Here is a 22,788-nt window from a genome sequence, read left to right as displayed (position 1 = left end):
ATGGGGGGAAGACGGGATCAAGCTATTGAGTTGGATGATCAGCGGTGATAATAATGAATGGCAGACCAGGCTTGAAGGGCCGAATGGCCTCCTACTGCTCCTATTTTCTATGTTTCAAGTGGCCCACTTGTGGCTCAATGTGTTCGCAAAGCGAGGGGTGGACGATCTGCTCAAGAACAAACTTCCAGCGCTCGAGATCCGATAGTCTTTGGGCGAGAGCCTGAATCCATGTGGTCATTTGCTTTGAATACCAGGGTGCATTCTGGGTGCTGTAGGCCACCCTTGGCCGTGCTCTCAACCTCCCATTCAGCCGCCGGGGGGACTCAGGATGGGGAGGCCAGGGGCTGCAGCAACAGCTAGGCCCAGGCAGCTGGGGCGTTAGACAGGGCTGAGAGGAAATTTGTCTCGCCACTTTCACAGCCGTCCCAATCCTCCTCGGTGAAATTAATCCCCAAACCTCGCAGTACAAGGAGAGAAAGGTTTTTTTGATAGTTGGAGTCGCACAGGATATAGACTGATAGAGTAGAAACACAAAAACGTATGAGCAGGAGGAGGCCATTTGGCCCTTAGAGCCTACTAAAAGGTTAAAGGTTGGGAGGATGCAGTTCAAAGTAGAAACATTTGAAGTGATTGATTTTGGAAAGAAAATGCAGATCTCAAAAAATGTAAGATGCTTGTTATGACAACCACGAAAAGGCCATGTGGGATCATCAATAAATCTATTTGTGGACTTCATGGGGTACGAACAGCCTTATTGAGCGAGTGAAGACTCATCCAATGGGAAGAAGCCAGTGGGGGTTTTTAAGCCTGTAAATTAACTGGACCGGAGTCCTGAGGTAAAGACTACCTGACTGTAAGCGGGAGCAGCCTTTCCCTTTGGTGCATAATAAATGGTGCTGGTGATTCGATATGTCATCTGGCTGTAGTAATACAGTGCTAAGTGGAGCAGAGGAATCTTATTACGGGCAGATAGGTCCTTTATAAAAGGGAGCACAAGTACCCGGAGCCATGAAAATAGATAAATAATTCCTTGCTGTGTCTAGAAATACAGGATACAAAAGAAAGGAGGCAATATCAGGATTTTACAGGACTACAAATGTACTTCATAGAATCCTGACTGTGCAGAAGGAGGCCATTCGGCCCATTGTGTCTGCACCAGCTCTCTGAGAGAATGTCTTATCCAGTTCCTCTCCCCTGCCCCATCCCCGTAACTCTACACCTTTTACCATGGCTAATCCATCTTTGGACACTAAGGGTCACTTTAGCGTGGCGTGACATGGTGACACAATGGTTAGCACTGCAGCCACAAATCACTTGGGACCTGGGTTCGATTCCCGGCTTGGGTTACTGACTGTGTGGAGTTTGCACATTCTTCCTGTGTCTCTGTGGGTTTCCTCTGGGTGCTCTGGTTTCCTCCCACAGTCCAAAAATGTGTGGGTTAGGGTTGATTAACTATGCTAAATTGCCCCTTAGTGCCCCAGTATGTATAGGTTAGGGGGATTTAGCCAGGTAAATGTGCGGCGTTGTGGGGATAGGGCCTGGAGTGGGATAGTTGTCAGTGCAGACTTGATGGGCTGAATGGCCTCCTTCTGCACTGTAGGGATTCTATGACTTCTATGATTTCTAAGACCTGGGTTCAATATCGGCCTTGGAAGACTATCTGTGGGGAGTTTGCATGTTCTCCCATATCTGTGTGGGTTTCGACTGTGTGCTCCAATTTCCTCCCATAGTCCAAAGATGTGCAGGTTAAGTGAACTGGCCATCTAAATTGTCCCATAGTGTCCCAAGATGGGTAAGTTAGGGGGATTAGTGGGATAAATACGTGGCATTACATGGATAGGACCTGGGTAAGTTGCACTGTTGGAGAGTCAGTACAGACTTGATGGACTGAATGGCCTTCTGCACTGTAGGGATTCTATGGGAGCTTGGTGCAGATACTGACTTTCATGAAGAGAAACAAGGAAAGTTTCGTGAAGAAAAAATGGCCAGTGAGACAATTCATAGAATCCTTACAGTACAGAAGGAGGCCATTCAGCCCATCGAGTCTGTACTAGCCTCAATCCCATCCAGGCCCTATTCCCGTAACACCACACATTTACCCTGTTAATCCCCCTGACATTAGGGTCAATTTTAGCATGGCCAATCAACCTAACCTGGGCACCTTTGGACTGTGGGAGAAAACCGGAGCACCCGGAGGAAACCCACGCAGACACTAGGAGAAAGTGCAAACTCCACACAGACAGTGACCCAAGTCAAGGATCAAACCTGGGTCCCTGACACTGTGAGGTAGCAGTGCCCCAATTGCAGAACACAAAGCTGACACTCTGACATCACGAATGAAGAGGAAATGACTGAAACTATTGCTATCTATACAAGCGACTGCTCACAAACACACTTCAGATGTCCAAGGAAGTGTCACTTCTCTGAATCTAGTCGAGGCAACAGAACAACAACCTAACTCAGTAAAACATTGCTCAGTGACCGAATGCGAAATGTTATTCAGCTCTATTCCAAATGGTGCCTTGACTACTGAATCTCTCGGACTACCTAGTGAACAACAAATTAATACAGATGTGAAAGCAGTGCGCACACATTCTGAATGACCACAAGCTGAAAAAGAAAAGCCCTCAGTATTAATGAAGGTCGTCTCAACTCCCTTGGGAGTTATCTTCATGCTTCTATTAGATTCATTCTCGAATGTGACACTGGGATTGCCCAGCATTTTATTCTGGGCATTGTTCAATGTACATAAGCAACAAGACTTCTACCAGGGAATGATATTGTTGGATCAGATGATCACAGATCCACTACAGCAGTACAAACCTTAACAGAAGCTGACCGAGTCTCATTTTCTTGAGAAAGAGCAGCCAACCTATAAAGGGGGAAGAGAAGGACTTTTACACAGTATACCTGAAACTGGAATCTCTGTCGACATGAAGACCACGAAGAACATACTTGCTACACGTCCTCTAAGAACATAGTTAGACACTGACGCTGCTGGCACAAGTAGTTGTGAAGGGGGTGAGGGGAAGTCGGACGTGTAAGTATTTAACGAGTAGAATGAAAGATTTTGTATAAATTGTGAATATGCTAACGGCTAATATTACATGGTCTGTGATGTCAGTTCACGTGTCACTGGAACTCAGAGAGAGATGGTTCTGGAAGGAATCTCATCACCTATCCATCCTTACATAGTTGTAGATGGTTAATAAATGTTTGGAAGTTCCTGGAGGCCTTGTTTTCAGTAATCATCATTAATATCTCGCATTAAATTGATCTTTCTCAACACCCTAGCTATGATTGTAACACTGCATTCTGCGCTCTTTCCTTTCCTTCCCTGTGTACGGTGTGCTTTGTCTGTATAACGCATAAGAAACAATACTTTTCACTGCACACATGCGACAATAATAAATCAAATCAAAAGAGACCCTGGGGCTGGTGTACGATGAAAGTTCTCTGTCTGTAAACAGCAGCAGCAGGTTTCTCTTGCTGGCCCTGGGTATAAACCCCACTGCCCTTGCCAGGAGAGAGTTCCGAGCTCGCACTATCACATCTGGATATTTAGCGCATCCTTCCATGGTTCCAATCTAAATTTGGTCAAAATTTAAATGCTTTTGTGGAGGGGAGTTCCCTATTTGCCAAACATTGAAAGAAAAACATTTAAAAGAGGTACAGCTTCAACCTCAGGACATCCCGAAGCACTTTACAACCAATTAAGTCCTTTTGAAGTGTAACCAGTGTTATAATAGCGATCATCATCGGTTAATATTAAAAATTGCCTAGGTGTACAAATCCTTTAAACCAGATGTTAGTTATGCTTCACGCAGAATGAAACTAAAGTGCTTTAAAATGAACCACTTCAGAGGCAAGTTGGAACGTAACTCTGCATTCACTTTATAAACTACACTGTCTTAGACCTGTGGCCGCCATATAAATGTCACCTAAACCACACAATTGTCAGATATTAAAGCTTAATTCAATTCAATTGTAAGCCTTGAGTTTCCATGCTTTACAGGTCAGCAAAGAAAAAGTTAGAGAGACAAGCCAGAATTTTACCAGCACATCCGCCCTGATTCAGGGGGGTGGGCAAGGCTCAGAGAACAGCATTCTCCGTTGGCCTCGGGTGGGATTGTATGAACCTCAGACAGACATACCGGTAAAATTCCACCCAGAGAGTTTAAAAACTATCAGATGAGTTTGAAACTTTGACCAACGACAATAAGTTTTCTAACAAAAAGAAATTACACAAAAAAGATGTATAAATTATCTAGAAGAAGTGGACAAAGGTCCTTCAGTGATCAGAAAGTGACATTGCATCCTTATGAATTGTCTGAGTGAAACGATGGTGGTGCAATGGTGGTGTTAAATGATTTATAATCCAGGGGGCCCAAGCTCTGGGGATGTGAGTTCAAATCTCACCATGGCAGATGGTGGAATTTGAATTCAATTAATAAATCTGGAATGTAAAGCTAATCTCAGTGATAGTGAGCATGAAACTACCATGGATCATTATAAAAACCTATTGGTTTACTAATGTCCTTTATGGATGGAGAACTGTGGTTATTAGTCTGGCTAATAACACGTGACTCCAGACCCACAGAAATGTGGTTGACTCTTAACCATCCTCTTAACTTAAATACTAATGTTGCCAGCAAAGTCCATACCCATAAAAGAATTTATTAAAAAGTGTTGGTCTTCACAGTGAAGACACAAACAACATGCTAAAAATTGATGACAGGAAGGCTATGGCAGGTGAAGACCTGGAAACGATCATTATCACGAAAGTAGTGTTGGGCAAGCTAATGGAGCTAAAGATAGACAAGTCTCCTGGTACTGATAGAATGCGTCCCAAGGTTCTAAAAGAGACGGTGGGGGGAATGATAAATGCGCTGGTGGTAATTTACCAGAATTTGCTGGACTCTGGAGTGGTTCTGGGAGATTGGAAAACGGCAAATGTGAAACCACTATTTATAGAACCTATGGGTTCCATAATCAATCACATCATTTTCCCTTCCAACAATAAATGAATCAACTTTGTAATGGGCACTTATCTTGTTACACAAGATTAACACCATTCACTGGGTCAATAAAGTGAAAGATAAAAACAAAATTAAAACTAAAGTCTGAGAAGTTACTATAGTACAGAAAATACTGCACAACTTCAGCTGACTGGTCAACTGAAAGTTCTTTGAAAGAATATTGTGCTAAATTTTGTGTTAAAAAGGGAGGTTGACCAAAGGTGAGTAACCATAGGCTGGTTTATTTAACCTCTGTAGTGGAGAAAATACTTGGATCTATCATCAAGGAAGAAATAGCGAGACATCTGGATGGAAATTGTCCCATTGGGCCGACGCAACAAGGGTGTGTGAAAGGCAGGTCACGCGTAACTCATTTACTGAATTCTTCAAGGACATTACGAGCACGGCGGACAATGGGGAGTCGGTGGCTGTGGTGTACCTGGATTTCCAGAAGGCATTTGACAAGGTGCTGCATAAAAGGCTGCTGCATAAGATGTATTAACATGGATAGAGGATTGGTTAACAAACAGAGAGCAAAGAGTAAGGATAAATGGGTGCTTTTCTGGTTGGTGATCAATGACTAGTGGTGTGCCTCAGGGATCAGTGTTGGGACTGCAATTGCTTACAATTTACATAGATGATTTGGAGCTGGGGACAAAGTGGGGTGAGTCAAAGCTCATAGATAGAACTAAAATGATTGGTAGAGCAAAGTGTGCAGAGGACGCTGAAAGTCTGCAAAGGGATATCGACAGTCTAAGTGAATGGGTGAGTGTTTGGCAGAAGGAGTACAATGTTGGTAAATGTGGGGTCATCCATTATGGTAGGAATAACAGCAAATTGGTCTATTATTTAAATGGTAAAAAAATTACAGGATGCTGTTGTGCAGAGGGACCTGGGTGTCCTTGTGCATGAATCACAAAAAGTTGATTTGCAGGTGCAGCAGGTAATTAAGAAGGCAAATGGAATTTTGTGCTTCATTGCTAGAGGGATGGAGGTTAAAACAGGGAGGCTATATTGTAGCTGTATAAGGTGCTGGTGAGGCCACACCTAGAGTACTGTGTACAGTTTTGGTTTTCTTACTTGAAAAGGGATGTACTGGCACTGGAGGGGGTGCAGAGGAGATTCACCAGGTTGATTCCGGAGTTGAGAGGGTTGGCTTATGAGGAGAGACTGAATAGACTAGAACTATATTCATTGGACTTTCGAAAAATGAGGAGGGATATAAAATTATGAAGGGAATAGATCAGATAGAAGCAGGGAAGTTGTTTCTACTGGCAGCTGAAACTAGAACTAGGGGGCATGGCCTTAAAATAAGGGGAAGCAGATTTAGGACTGAGTTGAGGAGGAACTTCTTTACCCAAAGAGTTGTGAATCTGTGGAGTTCCCTGCCCAGTGAAGCAGTTGAGGCTACCTCACTGAATGTTTTTAAGGCAAAACTAGATAGATTTTTGAACAGTAAAGGAATTAAGGGTTATGGTCAGTGAGCAGGTAAGTGGAGCTGAGTCCACGAAAAGATCAACCATGATCTTATTGAATGGTGGAGCAGGCTCAAGGGGCCAGAGAACCTACTCCTGCTCCTAGTTCTTATGTTCTGACTGTATAGCGCACCAGAAACAATACTTTTCACTGTATCACAATACAGTGTCAATGATGAATCAAATCAAATCCTTACAGTGCAGAAGGAGGCCATTCAACCCATCAAATCTGCACTGACATTCACCAAAATCCCATTGCACCGCCCTACACCCGTAGGGGTACATCTACCTAGCCTAAGCAACTTTTGGACACAAAGGGGTAATTTACCATAGCCAATCCACCTAACCTGCACATCTTTGGGTAATGGGAGGAATGATGTGGATGTGCCGGCGTTGGACTGGGGTAAACACAGTAAAAAGTCTGACAACACCAGGTTTTAGTCCAACCGATTTATTTGATAGTAAACGCACAAGCTTTCGAGGTTTCCCTCTTCGTCAGGTGAATGGAGAGTTCTGGCCTCAGACAGAGCATATAAAGCACAGACAGTTTGTAATTTCAGTATTCTCTAAACTGTCCGTGCTTTATATGCTCTGTCTGAGGCCAGAACTCTCCATTCACCTGACGAAGAGGGAAACCTCGAAAGCTTGTGCGTTTACTATCAAATAAATCGGTTGGACTAAAACCTGGTGTTGTCAGACTTTTTAATGGGAGGAAACCAGAGCACCCGGAGAAAACCCACACAGACACGGGGAGAATGTGCAAACTCCACACAGACAGTCATCCAAGGCTGGAATTGAACCTAGATTCCTGGCGCCGTGAGGCACCAGTGCTAACCACTGTGCCACCCTATTTTGAGACTACCTGCATGCCATCCTTACAACAATCATCTGAATAAGACTTTCATCCATATGTTCTATTGCAACTAACTCAAACTCAACCATATTTTCATTGAATAAATCTAAGTATGTAACTACAACACATAACAATTTTCTTAAAACTTTGGATCCATGGCATTGTTATTGAACATTTTCATTTGTGTCACTGATTCTCTTAACATTAAATTTGCACATGTGTTCTGAAATTAATCAAACAGTATAAATTACATCTCACTCAGTGATGGGCAGTAATTGGTTTGGGGTTTCAATGCTCAGAAACCCAGACTTATTATTACACTCTTTCACGAAGAGAGACTGGTGGACCCTTACTCATTACTCAGAAGTGAAAACATATTACTTTCTCTCCATACAGCAAGTTCCTGTCACTAAATAATAATTTATTTCCATCAGCTTTTGAGTATAGTCAAAATCCTCTCATTGCACCGTGTAGCTGCACCTTCCAAAGGTGATTATTTGGTGCATTTTATTCCCAAATCATTGAAAGCTGCGGTATCACAAATCTGTTTGGAAAGTTTTTGGATAGGATTTATCAATTAACTTGCTACCCAGTATATTCTATTTTGTCTGCTATTTAGCCTTTATGTATTTTGCACTTTGTCGGATACTTCATCTAAACTCTTTCTGTGTATCTTTGAACTTTTAGATTAGCATTTTGCGCATTTTTTTAACATAAACATTAATTTTTAAGCCATTAACAAGAAGTATTGCTTTTCCCAACAACATCGCCTCACGTTCCTCTATTTAAACGGTTGCGTCTTCAAGAAATCCACTGTTAACTTTGCTGTCTGTATGTGTCCAGAATGTGCCAAGGTAAATTTCAAGTGACCTCACTTCCAGAACCATGGAGGAAAATCCAGAGGGCAAATTGCCTGGGCTGCTCCTTGGCAGGTGCCTAATTCACTATGTTTATCTGAGGCTAACCTGGCATCATAGGCTGAGGCTTACCTGGCATCACGTGGCACTGGTAAGTGGTTGGGAAGGCATCAGTGGAGCAAAAATAACATTGTACTGTGTGAAGAAATCTTATATCATGTCCTTAACAACTCAGGATGTTTTACAGCCAACTTGGAAGTGTAGTTATTGTTCTAATGAAACAAACGCAACGGCCAACTGGCACACAGCTAGTCTGTGCAAACAATGTCATAAATAGTTAGCGCTGCTGCCTCATAGCGTCAGGGACCCAAGTTCAATTCCAACCTTGGGCAACAGTCTGTGTGAAGTTTGCATGTTCTCCCTGTGTCCTTCAGGTGACCCAGTTTCCTCCCACACTCCAAAGTAGGTTAGGTGGATTAGCTATGCTAAACTGCCCCTTAGTGTCCCAAGGTGTGCAGGCTAGGTGGGTTGGCTATGCTAAATTGCCCCTTAGTTCCCAAGATGTGCAGGTTAGGAGGATTAGCATGATAAATACATGGGGTTACGGGGATAGGGCCTGGGTAAGATGCTCTGTTAGAGAGTCGGAGCAGACTCGATGGGCTGAATGGCCTCCTTCTACTCTGTAGAGATTCTATGATCTGATTGTCTGTTGTTTAATGATTTTGATTGAGGGATCGCTATTGGTCAGGACATGAGGGATTACTCCCATGTTTTAAAATAATGGGCTCTTCTACCTTTTCCTGAGAGAGTTGACAGGTCCTCAAGGCTAACCTCACTCAAAGGATGACGTTGCCTACAATGCAGTGCTCTCTCGGTATCGGAATGTCAGATTAGATTTTGTGCTCAAGTATCTGGACTGGGATTTGATCCAGAACCCTCTGCCCCCACCTCCAGACCTAGAGATTACCCATGCAGCCTGGAGCAAAAAGGACACAGAGTCCATACTATGCAAAAGGAGGCCATTCAGTCCATCGAGCCTGCACTGATAACAATCCCACCCAGGCCCTTTCCCCACATATTTACAAAATAATATAAAAGTAGGGAGGTCTTGCTGCAGCTGTATAGGGCACTGGTGAGGCCGCAGCTGGAGTACTGTGTGCAGTTTTGGTCGCTGCACTTATGCAAGGATATTTTGGCCTTGGAGGGAGTGCAGAGGAGGTTTACTAGGCTGATTTCGGAGTTGAGGGGGTTGAGCTATGAGGAGAGGCTGAATAAACTAGGCTTGTACTCGTTAGAGTTTAGAAGAATGAGGGGAGATCTCATTGAGACGTATAAGATGTTGAATGGGATGGACGGGATAGAGGTGGAGAGGCTCTTCCTGCTCAGAAAGGACAGTCGGACTAGAGGGCACAGCCTCAGGATAAAGGGGGGGCGGTTTAGAATGGAGTTGAGGAGGAACTTCTTCACTCAAAGGGTGGTGAATCTCTGGAATTCTCTGCCTGTTGAGGTGGTGGAGGCTGCCTCGCTCAATATATTTAAGACCCGGGCTGATAGGTTTTTGAACGGCAAGGGGATTAAGGGTTATGGGGAGAGGGCAGGAATGTGGAACTGAGCCACGACAGATCAGCCACGATCTTATTGAATGGCGGGGCAGGCTCGAGGGGCTAGATGGCCTACTCCTGCTCCTATTTCTTATGTTCTTATGTTCTTATTTACCCTACTAGTCCCCCTGACACTAAGGGGCAATTTAACATGGCAAATCCCCCTAACCCACATATCTTTGTACTGTGGGAGGAGATCAGAACACACAGAGGAAACTCATGCAGGGGTGAGGGGAGGAGGGGGTAGTTTTCTGGCCTCGGTCCCCCAAGACTGGAAAATCCTGCCTGAGGTCAAAGGCCCTTTGCATGGTCCAGTCCCGCCTGCTACAGGCAGCATGGGAAAATTTTGTCGAGAGAGAATGTGCAAACTCCACACAGGCAGTGACCCATGGGACGTTGGAGAATGAGGGGTGGCCTTACTGAGGTGTATAAAATCATGAGGCGCATAGATAGGATGAACACACAAAGTCTTTTTCCAGGAAAGGGGAATTGAAAACTACAGGGCATAGGTTTAAGGTGAGAGAGGAAAGATTTAAAAAGGACCTGAGAGGCAATTTCTTCACACAGTGGGTGGTGCATATGTGGAATGAGCTGCCAGAGAAAGTGGTTGAAGCAACATTTAAAAAGCATTTGGATAAGCACATAGACGGGAAAAGAATTCGAAGGATATGGGCCAAACGCAGGCAATTGGGACTATATGTGAGGGCACCATTGTTGGCATGGACCAGTTGGACCGAAGGGCATTGCTCTATGGCTCTGTTATCTGAAGCTGGAATCGAAATCGTATCCCTGGCACTGCAAGACAGCAGTGCTAACCACTGTGCCATCATGCCTTACAGAATGAGGGTGAAGGGAGACATTCCCCTAGTGGCCCAGTGGTTAACACTGCTGCCTGATAGCGCTAGGGGACCGAGGTTCAGTTCCTGGCTTGTGTAAGTGACTGTGCGAAGTCTGCACATTCTCCCCATGTGGCTTTCCTCTGGTGCCCTGGTTTCCTCCCACAGTCTGAAAGACGTGCAGGTTAGACCATAACACCAGAAGACCATAAGAAATAGGAGCAGGAGTAGGCCATCTAGCCCTTTGAGCCTGCCCCACCATTCAATAAGATCATGGCTGATCTGTCGCGGCTCAGTTCCACATTCCCGCCCTCTCCCCATAACCCTTAATCCCCTCGCTTATCAAAAACCCATCAACCCGCGTCTTAAAAATATTTAGCGAGGTAGCCTCCACCACTTCAACAGGCAGAGAATTCCAGAGATTCACCACCCTTTGAGTGAAGAAGTTCCTCCTCAACTCCGTTCTAAACCGCCCCCCCCTTTATCTTGAGGCTGTGCCCCCTAGTCCTACTGTCCTTTCTGAGCGGGAAGAGTCTCTCCACCTCTATCCTATCCATCCCATTCATCATCTTATACGTCTCAATGAGATCTCCCCTCATTCTTCTAAACTCTAACGAGTACAAGCCTAGTTTATTCAGCCTCTCCTCATAGCTCAACCCCCTCAACTCCGTTAGGTGCATTGGCCATGCTAAATTCTTCCTCAGTGTACCCGAACAGGCACCGGAGTGTGGTGACTAGGAGATTTTCACAGCAACTTCATTGCAGCCTGCTTATGACACTAATAAATAGACTTTACTTTCAGTGCGCCTGGAATAACTCGGGTAAATAGAGAGAGGCAGCCACGCTCAGTGAATTGGGACACGAGGCACACAGTGTGAAAGCTGAGATCCAAGCCAGGTTTTAGCAGCAGCTCTGCAGTGAGCTTTGGGGTGGTTTTTTTTTAATATTTGCTGTTTGGGGGTGGAGCAGTGTTTGGCTCGGGAGGACTGACTATCAGCTGTAATGTAACCGTGTGACGTGGAGCCGAAAGTCTTTACTACAACAGAAAGTGCTGCAGTGAGGAAATGCGATGCTCTGTCATGCCTTGGCTTTCAGAGGGACGTGGTGTGCTACTCCAAGCAGCGCTCAAAGGCGAACAATAATGTAGAAGGCGGGGGGGGGGGAGGAAAAAAGTCCAGATTTTATTTTGTTCTCAGCACCCGCGGCGATCAGAACCGAGGGGGAAAACTGGGGAGAGAAAGATAAAGAAGGAAAGATGTTAAACTTAGTCTTGGACTCGGTGCTGGCAGTGCTGTTGGTCTGTAGAGCGGCGACATCGCAGTATTCCAGTAACCAGTGCAGTTGGAAAGGAAGGTGAGCAGTAACATGTAACCTGACAGAGCACACACAAGGCTCAGAGAGCACAGAGCTCACTGACCTGTGTCGGGAGGTTTACTATTAATGGAGGGCGGGGGGTTGTGGAGGAAGCACGTCTCAGTGTGGTTCACCAGTACTGTCTTGTTGCGGATTGAAATGGGGAACGCAATTGCCTCACCTCAGACCATTAACTGATGTTGGATGTGGCCAACACCTCTTTTACTGTGTCGTTTTCAATGTCAAAACTGTGCCACTAAATACGTATATTTGTTGTGCTTTATATATACCCTGTTAAGTGATTCTTTTCAATAGTTGAGGGACGTGACTTTTTTTGATTTGATTTTATTATTGTCACATGTATACAGTGAAAAATATTTTTTGTGCCCGCTATACAGACAAAGCATAAATGAGAGGGTGCAGAATGCAGTCCTAGCCAGGGTGTAAAGATCAACTGTTTATAAAGTGTACACTACTTAGAAAATAACATGTACCTAGTTTCCTTTCAGAAAATTACTGCCAATCTTTTCCCTCTAACCTTCACTATTTGGGGCTGTTTTAGTATTTCTAGTTGGTGTTTTGTAAGACAGGAGAGCCATGAGTTTAATGAGCCGCCAGTGCCCTGTAATTTCATCCTAAAGTAACAAGTAGTTTAGATTCTCTCTGTTTTTAAACAGAGGAGACACCTGCAAAGCATCCCACGTTTACTTAGGAAAACCTTTTAAATGGAACCGCTTTGATTAAATAGGTGTCACAAGGTGATATAATTATGTACAGGTAGTGGCTTTCATGTATGTTTGAAACAATACCTTCAGTGTTCAAAGGTTCTGGTTCTTTATTTTTGAAAAAGAAAAACTCATAGAAAATATTAATCACCTGTTGCTGTCCTCCTGTTAGACTTGTAGTCTAACCCACATGATTCATTGGTGTTAAGATGTCCCGTTGAGCAACTGGGATTTTGAAACAGTGCTGTTCCAAAAACAAAAATAAGGGCAACGATCTTTTGCCGGGAGAGAGGGAGAGGGGATGGGGGTGTGGACAGGAGGCAGTCTTTTTTTTTAAGTGCTGTTGCCCGGATTGGAGATCTGTTGGAGGGAAAATTTGCAAGCTCCGTAGTGCCGGTGGGCAATAGGGAGTTGTGTGTGTGGTAGGGAAGAGAGGGCTGTTAGCTTAACACTGTGAGGAGTGGCATTTGGACAAGGTGTAGGGATGCAGGGAATAAAAATGTAGGGAGGGGAATAAAATGAAGTAGCTTAAAGGACAAGTTTGGAACCCCATTCAACCAAATCACAGGACCTTTGTAGATTTTTGATATGTTACTTTAAATGTGACATTGAACTGTGTGCCAGGAGATCCTCTTTTACGAGAACCTCTCCACTCGACGTTATAATGTGACCCATCAGATAGCGTCTCATAACATGTAGGAGAATTCTTACCAACATATGAGTCTGCGATTTGCTTTCTCATCCAACCAACTCAAAATAAAAGGCTCAACTCATTCTTTTCATGTTAATTAGTCAAATGCCAAAGCTCTTTGTTTGCCCACCTTTAAAACCTTTGTGCATGCTTGTAGTTACTGTTTGACATGCGGTTGTTATACCCTGGGAGGTCTGAGACGTCCTCCAGACAAAGAGAGTTTACTTTACCCAGGAGAAGTTTGCCAAAGCTAATGACAAGTGACCTGTTATCTGTCAGTACGTTTACAAGTGGAAGATAAGTCGGCTCAAAATAATGACCACTTAAATTAAATATGGCTTACTGCAATATAACTGCATCAGCCAGCAAACGTAAATGGGAAGATAAGCTGTTCATGCTTGGGCCGTTTTTGCTTTAAAGTTCACTTATTCGGTTTGTGCAAACAATGTAAGCTGACCTGAACATTGTGAACATATGTGCAATGATATCTCAGAAGAGCTAAAGATCCAGAGCAATAGAAGCATCGTGCAAATACCGCAGATTGTTCTTTGTGAATTATAATCTCACACATCGCCTTTGCTATCTGATGCAAACTTTGAAGTGGGTAAGGTTATTAAATGTCTTGAATAGCAATGAAGTTTTTTTTCAAATATAAAATCAATCAATTTCCTGTCCTCAGACAAACTTCTACTTAAAGCTCAGCACTGGTCAAATTCAAAACAGAGAAGCATTTGAGACTAAATTCAATGATTGAAGCAGAGATTTATTCCTGTTTGTTACCAATCTTCACTTTTTTTGTCCTAAATATTTGAAGAGAATGTTGAAGTCAGAATGAATGAAGGACTTTCATTTTACACAACCACCAAGTGTCTTCATCTATTAAACCACTTGAATCATTACTATTTCACGTCAGGGTTTTCTGGCAGTCCTCATTCTAAGCTCTCTTCAACGTAATAAGATTGCTTCCTTTGTTTCAACTTTCGAGAACTAATAAAGAAATGAATGGGAAAGGATTGCTGTAAGAAAATCTCCACCAGGAACCCCCCAATGCACTCTCAGTGGGACCTATTTACAACTTGCAAAAATTTTAATTGCTCTTTCCTTTGTTTTTCTTTCCCCAGTGGATTAACGCACAATGATCACTCCAGAGATGTAGAACAGGTGTACTTGCGCTGTTCTGAAGGTTCACTGGAATGGTTGTATCCTACTGGAGCCTTGAGGGTTAACTTAAGAACCAATATAGCAACATCCTCCTACAAAGACTTGACTGTCTGCATAAAACCTTTCAAAGACTCCAAGGGAGCTAATATTTATTTGGAAAAAGCTGGTGATCTGAAACTCCTTGTGAGCGAAGAGGACCATATCGCAAGCAAGCTGTATTGTTTTGGCATGGACCAGGGGGCACTCTTTATTCAGGCCACTCCTAAGATGGACATAAGTAGAAAAATCACTGGCTTCCAGTATGAATTATTTAAAGACAGGACTGCTGCAGATTTACAGAATGCACCAGGTAAGCAATATACCTAGGGTTACTGTCACAGCTTCAACATTGTTCCACTCTCTGCTGCGAATGACTTATTGGCCATCAGAAACCAGTCAGTGATTAATAGTGGAAACATTTTTGACTTGAAATCACAGTTCCTACTTGGGGTAAATGGTTTGGTGAGGGCTTACAACACTGGCCTTCCTAGTAGTTAATGTAGGGCAAACACACACACGTCTGCGCGCACACACCATATGGAATGAAAATAAACTTATGAAATATCAAATTATGCTTGATACAGAAATGGAAACCAGACGTGCGATTGTTGGATAACCAACTGTTTTAATTGCCAAATCTTTCAAGTCCTTCTTGGCTTCAATAATTCAACGTTTTCAAAGGATTTTTTTCCCATTTTAAGCCCTCGCTGTCACCCGGCCTTATTCAGCTGGGATAGAGTGAACTATGGAGTCATGTGAGGTAGCCATCAATAGCATTCTGGGATTGGCTGCTGGAGATGACTCCTGAATCATGGTGTGTCTTACTGTCTGTCCCAGAATTGAAGAGCTGCAAGGGGGAATTACACTCTCGCAGTCTGCGCACACAAGGACTGACAAAATGGCTGGGATTCAATCACCTATGGTCGAAGTGTTGTGTTCTTAACTCATTTGTAAACATGAAATAATAATACCACTCAACCAGGAATTAGAATATAACACTGAACCTGGTTTATTTTAATTAATGAGTGCCAGATGGAAAGGCAGTATACATAAAGTTTAATTACAGCATGTATTTATAAATGCAACCCAACCATAAATAAACAACAAAATGGTATGTCCATTATGATATCAGTGGGTTTAAAACTGATTTACTGTTTAACTTTGGTTGGATTGAATGTAATCAAAGCTAAGCATCTTAAAATCTTGAATGGGTATAGAGCTTGTCTGCAATGATGCTGAATACAAAAATATTTTTGATGCACTCATCTTTCAGCTTGCAAAAATGATGAATGATATAATAACAAACTGACAAATGCATCGTTGGGTGGCGCAGTGGTAAGCACTGCTGCCTCACTGCGCCAGGGACTGGAGTTCGATTTCCGGCTTGGGTCACTGTCTGTGCGGAGTCTGCACATTCTTCCTGTGTCTGCGTGGGTTTCCTCCGTGTACTCCGGTTTCCTCCCACAGTCTGAAGGACATGCTGGTTAGTTGCATTGGCTGTGTTAAATTCTCCCTCCATGTACCCAAACAGGTGCCAGAGTGCGGCGACTAGGGGATTTTCACAGTAACTTCATTGCAGCGTTGATATAAGCTGACTTGTGACACTAATAAATAAACTATTATTGCTGTAGGATGAGAAGATCATGCTGGTAATAGTCAATTATATTTTCTCTATTCAGAATTAATGGCACCTAATATATTTACAGTAACCAGGGTAATGATGGGAAGAGATGTGACTGAAAGATAAAAAGTTAGTTTCCTTTGTGTAAAGATCATTTGGCTACCTCCTTAGTTTAGTTTTGCTGAACTCAGTTGCAGAGTTTTAGTCACCAATAGATGGCGCTTTCACATCAGAGCGATTAGCAAAACCTTGTTAAGCCATTACAGGTCTAACCTGTTCTGTCCAGAACATTCAGTAAAGTTAATGCCTTTCTTCATTAACTCAATCATAAGTGGAAATTGGGTCAACTCTTTTCCTGAAAAGAAAAGAGATGAAGAATTGTTCAACTGGTCTGAAGGATGTGACTGAGATCTTGAAGAAATCAGCATCAAATGTCAGTGGAAATTTATGTTTTCAACTTTGAGTGTTTCCATGCCAGGGACTCTTTCCATTTGAATGCAGCAATAGTAAGCTTTGCACACATTCTTCATGGTGTCAGAGTGGAGAGGCTGACAGAGGGCAGGTTGTGCTCTTGGATTGAGTCACGCATTTACCAATTCATTCTAGGATGGAGTGTTCAGTGTGCATTGGGGTGCAGTGCATGTTAGAGATACAGGGCTCCATTTGAGCCAAATCAGGAAATGAAAACCATTTTGTAAGACTGCCAAACAGCTTGAAGTGGTTTTATGTTGGAATGAATGGGTTTTTATTTTTTTTCAATATAGTTCTCAACATCTGTTTACCTCCAGTAGAACCAGATTTAAATTGGGAGCCTGCTCTCAGACCACAGTCAGCCCTTTTAAGATCCAACCTTTTAAATATTCAAAATGCAGACATCTGCATTTTCACAATCCATCAACTCCATTCGTTTATAGTCTCCAATCCCTTGCAAAAATATGCCCAGCAGAGTGCTTCTAATTCCTTGAATAAAGAAGCAAAAATAAGATTGCATTCCAACCCAGGCCATATTGCTGAATCATGCTTGTCTGTGGCACTGTAATAGTGAGTGAGCTATCATATACAGTCTAGTGCAGTTTCGCAGAGTGAATGCATAGATCATAGGTGGTTTATTTGCAAGAATGCATGATATAAAACTAACCTTAAATTGGGTGAAGAGCAGTTTTTAAGAGTAAATTTTGGGTAATGGTTACCTCTTTGTTGAGTCAAATGTGAACTATGCTCAAAGGGCATAAAGCGAAATGTCTATCAAAAATCTTCAGTCCATGCTATAGAACAACTTTTAATTCTGTGTCCTTGTTGGGAGCAAGTTATTCCTCTTGTGATGCCATACTTTGACGCATTGGGCTACCTATTTGTCTTGTTATCTCAGTCTCAAAGCTTGCTGCCTCACAGTGCCAGGGACCCAGTTCGATTCCTGGCTTGGGTCACTGTCTGTGCGGAGTTCTCCCCATGTCTGCTTGGGTTTCCTCTGGGTGCTCCTCTCTTTCTCTCTCTCTATTCCTTTCCCTCTCTCTCTCTCTCTCTCTCTCTCTCCCTCCCCCCCACACCCCCTCCCCGCCCAGGAGAAAGACTGCTGGTTAGGTGTATTGACCGTGCTAAATTCTCTATGTACCCGAACAGGCAGTGGAGCATGGCGACTAGGGAATTTTCACAGTAACTTCATTTCAGTGTTAATGTAAGCCTACTTGTGACACTAATAAACTTTAAACAAATCTGCTTGCCAAGTCCACCTGTGGAGTGGATTTGACAAGAAGAGATATTTGTGTATGTGGAAGATTTTTGCATACACGTGTAATAAATAGCCTTGTTTGTGACTCGATGTTCAGGATGTCCACCCCCGGTTTGCGGGTGATTTTTGTAGACCATTAATTACATTGCTGGTTCGAAAGGACATCCCACATCTAACTGGAACAATTGTATGAACTAGCTTTCATGAACTTTTGTATAATAAGATGCTAAATCATAGAAACCCTACAGTGCAGAAGAGGCTATTCGGTCCATCAAGTCTGCACCAATTCTCTGATAGAGCATGTGACTCAGGCCTATCCCTTGCCCTATCCCAATAATGTAACGCATTTGCCATGGCTAACCCCACTAACCTACACATTTATGGACACCAAGGGGTAATTTAGCATGACCAATGCACCTAACCTGGACATCTTTGGACTGTTGGAGAAAACCGGATCTTAAAAGACGCAGTCTACAACGAAGAGTAGTGACATTCTTCTGATATCCTGACTATCATTAATCTCCCAACCAATGCTATTTAAAAAGGATTATCTGGTAATTTATCTCATTACTGTTTTGGGAAGTTATTTTGTGTGGGATGACTACCACTTTTCGCTTGTACAGTGGAGCACTCTTCAAAAGCATTTATTAACTGAGTAGCATGTTGGGAGGTCCTGCCGATATTAAATGTGTAATATACATGCATGCTATTTTCTTTTTCTATTTTATTTCCTTTAATTCTCCCTTCAATTTCTGATAGTTGATTTGATTTATTATTGTTAACATACAGAGAAAAGTATTGTTTCTTGCGCGCTATACCGACAAAGCATACCGTTTATAGAGAAGGAAAGGAGAGAGTGCAGAATGTAGGGTTACAGTCATAGCTAGGGTGTAGAGAAAGATCAACTTAATGCAAGGTAAGTCCATTCAAAATCTGACAGCAGAGAAGAAGCTGTTTTTGAGTCGGTTGATACATGTCCTCAGACTTTTCTATCTCTTCCCCCATGGAAGAAGGTAGAAGAGAGAATGTCCGGGGCTCATGGGGTCCTTAATTATGCTGGCTGCTTCGCTGAGGAAGTGGAAAGTGTAAGAGTCAATGGATGGGAGGCTGGTTTGAATGATGGACTGGGCTACGTTCACAACCTTTTCTAGATCCTTGCGATCTTAGGCAAAGCAGGACCTGTGGTGATACAATCAGAAAAAACGCTTTCTATGGTGCATTTGTAAAAGTTGGTGCGAGTCGTAACTGACATGCCAAATTTCCTTAGTCTTCATGTTAAATCTATGCCTATCAGTCAGTTTTGTAGATAACTTACCAATCTCCTCATCCTACTCTCCCCAGAGAGGTTCTGGGGCATTCTGCATGTACTGTATTGCTTTGTTCATTTCATACAGAATTCTGTCGGAATGGCAGTCTCACTGCTGGAGAGAATCCTACCTAGCAAGTGAAGAAGTAGTAATGCGTCAGAATTTAATCAAATGACAGCAATGAAGTGCTTTCAAAAGGCAGAGGTGCTCTTTTGAAAGTAGCAGCACTTAAAGACTGTCCTATTCCCATTTGTACATCCATCAAAAGGAAAATTAAAGAAGCTTCAACAGGTTCCCCTGGTAGCAAGGATATAATTTTAGTATAAGGATGAGTTTAGTAATGAGTGCTCCCAGCTGAATGAGCACTCTAATATCCCAAATTGTTTAGTACACCAAAGAATCTTAAAATACAGATTGCTGCCTTCAATAATTAGTTCTTGTGTGTCATTCATTTTTGTGGTTGTAGATTGGTAACTCTCATGAAGAACTAGCTGCATTTGCAGTTGTTAAAACAAAGAGGGTGACTGCCATGAAATACAGCACTGGACGCAGTGACTTGTTATTCTGTACAAAGTGGTAGTTTCATCATTTTTTTGTTCTCTGTCCAACCATTTTTAACCCCAATTCTAGTGAAAGGCTATTAAAATTCCATTATGATTTAAAGATGTCCCAAAATGAAATCTGATTTTTGTTTTAGTTTAGTGCACAATGTTTAGAACTGCTGCCTCACAGCGCCAGGGACCTGGGTTTGATTCCAGCCTTCGGTGACTGTGTGCGTTTCCTCTGGGTGCTCCGGTTTCCTCCCACCGTCCAAAGATGTGCAGGTTAAGTGGATAAACCATAGGAATGTGCGGAGTTACAGGGATAGAGTGGAGGAGAGGGCCTGGATGGGGTGCTCTTTCTGAGAGTCGGTGCAGACTCGATGGGCCGGATGGCCTCTTTCTGTACTGTAGGGTTTCTATGATTCTACTGACTCCAGGTTCATTGCTATTCCCAAGGTTTTGTTTCCCTCTTGCACACTGCTGCTGAATAGTGAGGGCAAGCTACAAAAACTGAGACTCCTTTTAATAACGTAATGAAGCTAGATCAAGTTTAAATCTCCAGTATGAAGCAGGTTCTTTTTAGCTAATTATGGAAACTTGTCGGAATATAAAATATTTCACATTTGGAATACACCTGAAACACAAGTGGAAGCAGAATCCACAGTGGTTTCCAACAGAGAATAGAAAAACTTAAACAAGCTGTAAGGAAAGGGCATGAAATTGGGAGTAAATGGCTGGCTTAGTGACACAGTGGTTTGCACAGATGCCTCACGGTGCCAGGAACCCGAGTTCGATTCCACCTTTTGGACTGTGGAATTTCCATGTTCTCTCTGTGTCAGTTTCCTCTGGGTGCTCTGGTTTCCTCCCACCGTCCAAAGATATGCAGTTTAGGTGGATTGGCCATGCTAAGTTGCCCCTTAGTGTTGCCCCAAAATGTATCTAGGTTAGGAGGATTACTGGGTAAATACGTGGGGTTGTGTGGTAAGCCTGGGCAAGAGTCAGTGCAGACTCAATGGGCCAAATGGCCTCTTTCTGCAAGGTAGGGATTGTATGATAGCTCTTTTAGCGGGCTGGCATGGATGATGGGCTGAATAATCACCTTCCGTGCTGCAAAAAAAGCCTGCGGTTCTGTGATTTCTATTCAGTGACATTATAGGTACAAGTCACAAACACCTGGATGCTCTAATTTATTCCTGGAACGTTTCTCACGTATCCCATTTCCTGAACCATGAAGCTCTGTAGATGGATGGTAATATCTTAATAGCAATCTAACGTTTGGAGATTTTGATAACATCTTTAAACTTGGGTTGTTTAAGAATGCCTTGAGGTCTGTTTTGACCTTGCAGGCGCTGAATGCCTATTGACACAGAATCGGTGTAAATATTAAAGTATGTAGGTCCTCGGCAACACAAGACCAGTAATACAATTGTTAGCAACACCTAATCATTGATATTGGGATGCGATCATTTTACTTTCCAGCGGCTATGATGAAGAAAAGGTACCCTGGCCTGAAATCAGCTGGGACTAACTAAACTCAGAACTATTGGTGCATTTGTAGATTGTGACTTGTGGCCAATGCTTTGCGCATTGCCCTTTCTGAGGCATTTATTATCGATGCTAAAACTTGTCCAGTCATCATTGCTCCAAATTTAACAGGGTGGCGGTTTTGCTGGTCAAACGAAAGAACTTTAGTTGTCTGATGGATTGTGTTGTTTTTTTCTCAGCTTCACATTGAAGATGTAATCAGAAAATGAGTTAATAAGTGTCCAGCACGAAAAAAGTGGGTTGGAATCAGAAAAATAACTGTTATGCTAGGCTGCTCTTCAATTATAATTTATCTAATTTTTCATCTTGAGGGCAAGCTAAATGCAATAACTCCAGAGTGTTATTTCAAGCTTGATTTACTGCCCAGCAGCAACTGATTATGAGCGAGAAACATTTTTGGTGAGTTTAAGACTTTCATGTGTTTGGATTCAGTAGAACCTCCTCCTGCTGTGGGACGTGCCAATTTTTGTATAATGTGTTAAATCATAGAATTCCTACAGTTCAAAAGGAGGCCATTCAGCCCATCAAGTCTGCACTGACTCTGATAGCATCTCGCCCAGGCCAACAACTCCCACCTCCACACTACCCCATAATCCCATGTATTTACTCTGCTAATTCCCCCAACCTACACATCTTGGGACACTAAGAGGCAATTTAGCATGGCCAATCCACCTAACCTGCACAGGAAACTGGAACACCCGGAGGAAGCCCATGCAGACACCCGGAGAACATTCAAACTTTACACAGGCAGTCACCCAAGGTTCAGACTGAACCCAGGTCCATGGTGCTGTGATGTGGCACTACCAACACTTTGCCACTGTACTGCCACTCTGAGGTACAGTTTGCTCTCTCAGGTCAATGTAAATCATCCCATTGTATTACTTTGAAAAAGAAGCAAGGAAGTTCTCCCCAGCGTTCTGGCCAATATTTATCTCTCGATCAACTTTAAAAAAAGTGGGGTTGGCTGGTCATTATCACATTGTTGTTTCTTGGAGCTTTGTGTGCTGAAATTGGTTGCCGTGTTTTCTACATTATGCCAGTGACTACACTTCAAAATGTACTTAATTGGCTTTAAAGTGCTTTGGGATATCCTTTGGTTGAGAAAGTACTTTTATAAATGTCTTTTGACTGTTTTAATGTTTGGCAAGACATTGGCTTGAACCTTAATGATACTGAGTGCTCTGTGCCGTAAAAAGTCTTGACAACACCAGGTTTCAGTCCAACCGATTTATTTGATAGTAAACTCACTAGCTTTCGGGTTAGCCCCTTCGTCAGGTGAATGGAGAGTTCTGGCCTCAGACAGAGCATATAAAGCACAGACAGTTTACAGATTACTGATTAGAATGCAAATCTTTACACCTAACCTGCTGTTCAAGTCTTAAAGTGGCTAACAATGTGTGTGGAAGGAGCACTGATCACAGGCTAAAGAGATGTG

The 22,788-nt window shown here is 42.9% G+C and overlaps 1 protein-coding gene across 1 annotated transcript in view; it reads left to right on the top strand.

The window, feature by feature from the left end:
• The first annotated feature begins 11,645 nt into the window (after positions 1–11,645).
• Positions 11,646–22,788, top strand: part of metrnla (meteorin like, glial cell differentiation regulator a) — a 28,692-nt gene continuing 17,549 nt past the window's right edge. The window contains exons 1-2 of the mRNA XM_080209034.1: positions 11,646–11,993; positions 14,531–14,919. Of these exons, the coding sequence (XP_080065160.1) occupies positions 11,896–11,993; positions 14,531–14,919 (487 nt within the window). The 5' untranslated portion in view covers positions 11,646–11,895. The remainder of the gene's footprint in view (positions 11,994–14,530; positions 14,920–22,788) is intronic.

The sequence above is a fragment of the Carcharhinus amblyrhynchos genome, chromosome 21 (genome assembly GCF_965287045.1).
Source record: "Carcharhinus amblyrhynchos chromosome 21, sCarAmb.v2.hapA, whole genome shotgun sequence".
In the NCBI taxonomy this organism is placed as follows: Eukaryota; Metazoa; Chordata; class Chondrichthyes; order Carcharhiniformes; family Carcharhinidae; genus Carcharhinus; species Carcharhinus amblyrhynchos.
The sequence above is the reverse complement of the archived record's forward strand: the minus strand, read 5'-3'. Positions and strand labels throughout refer to the sequence as shown.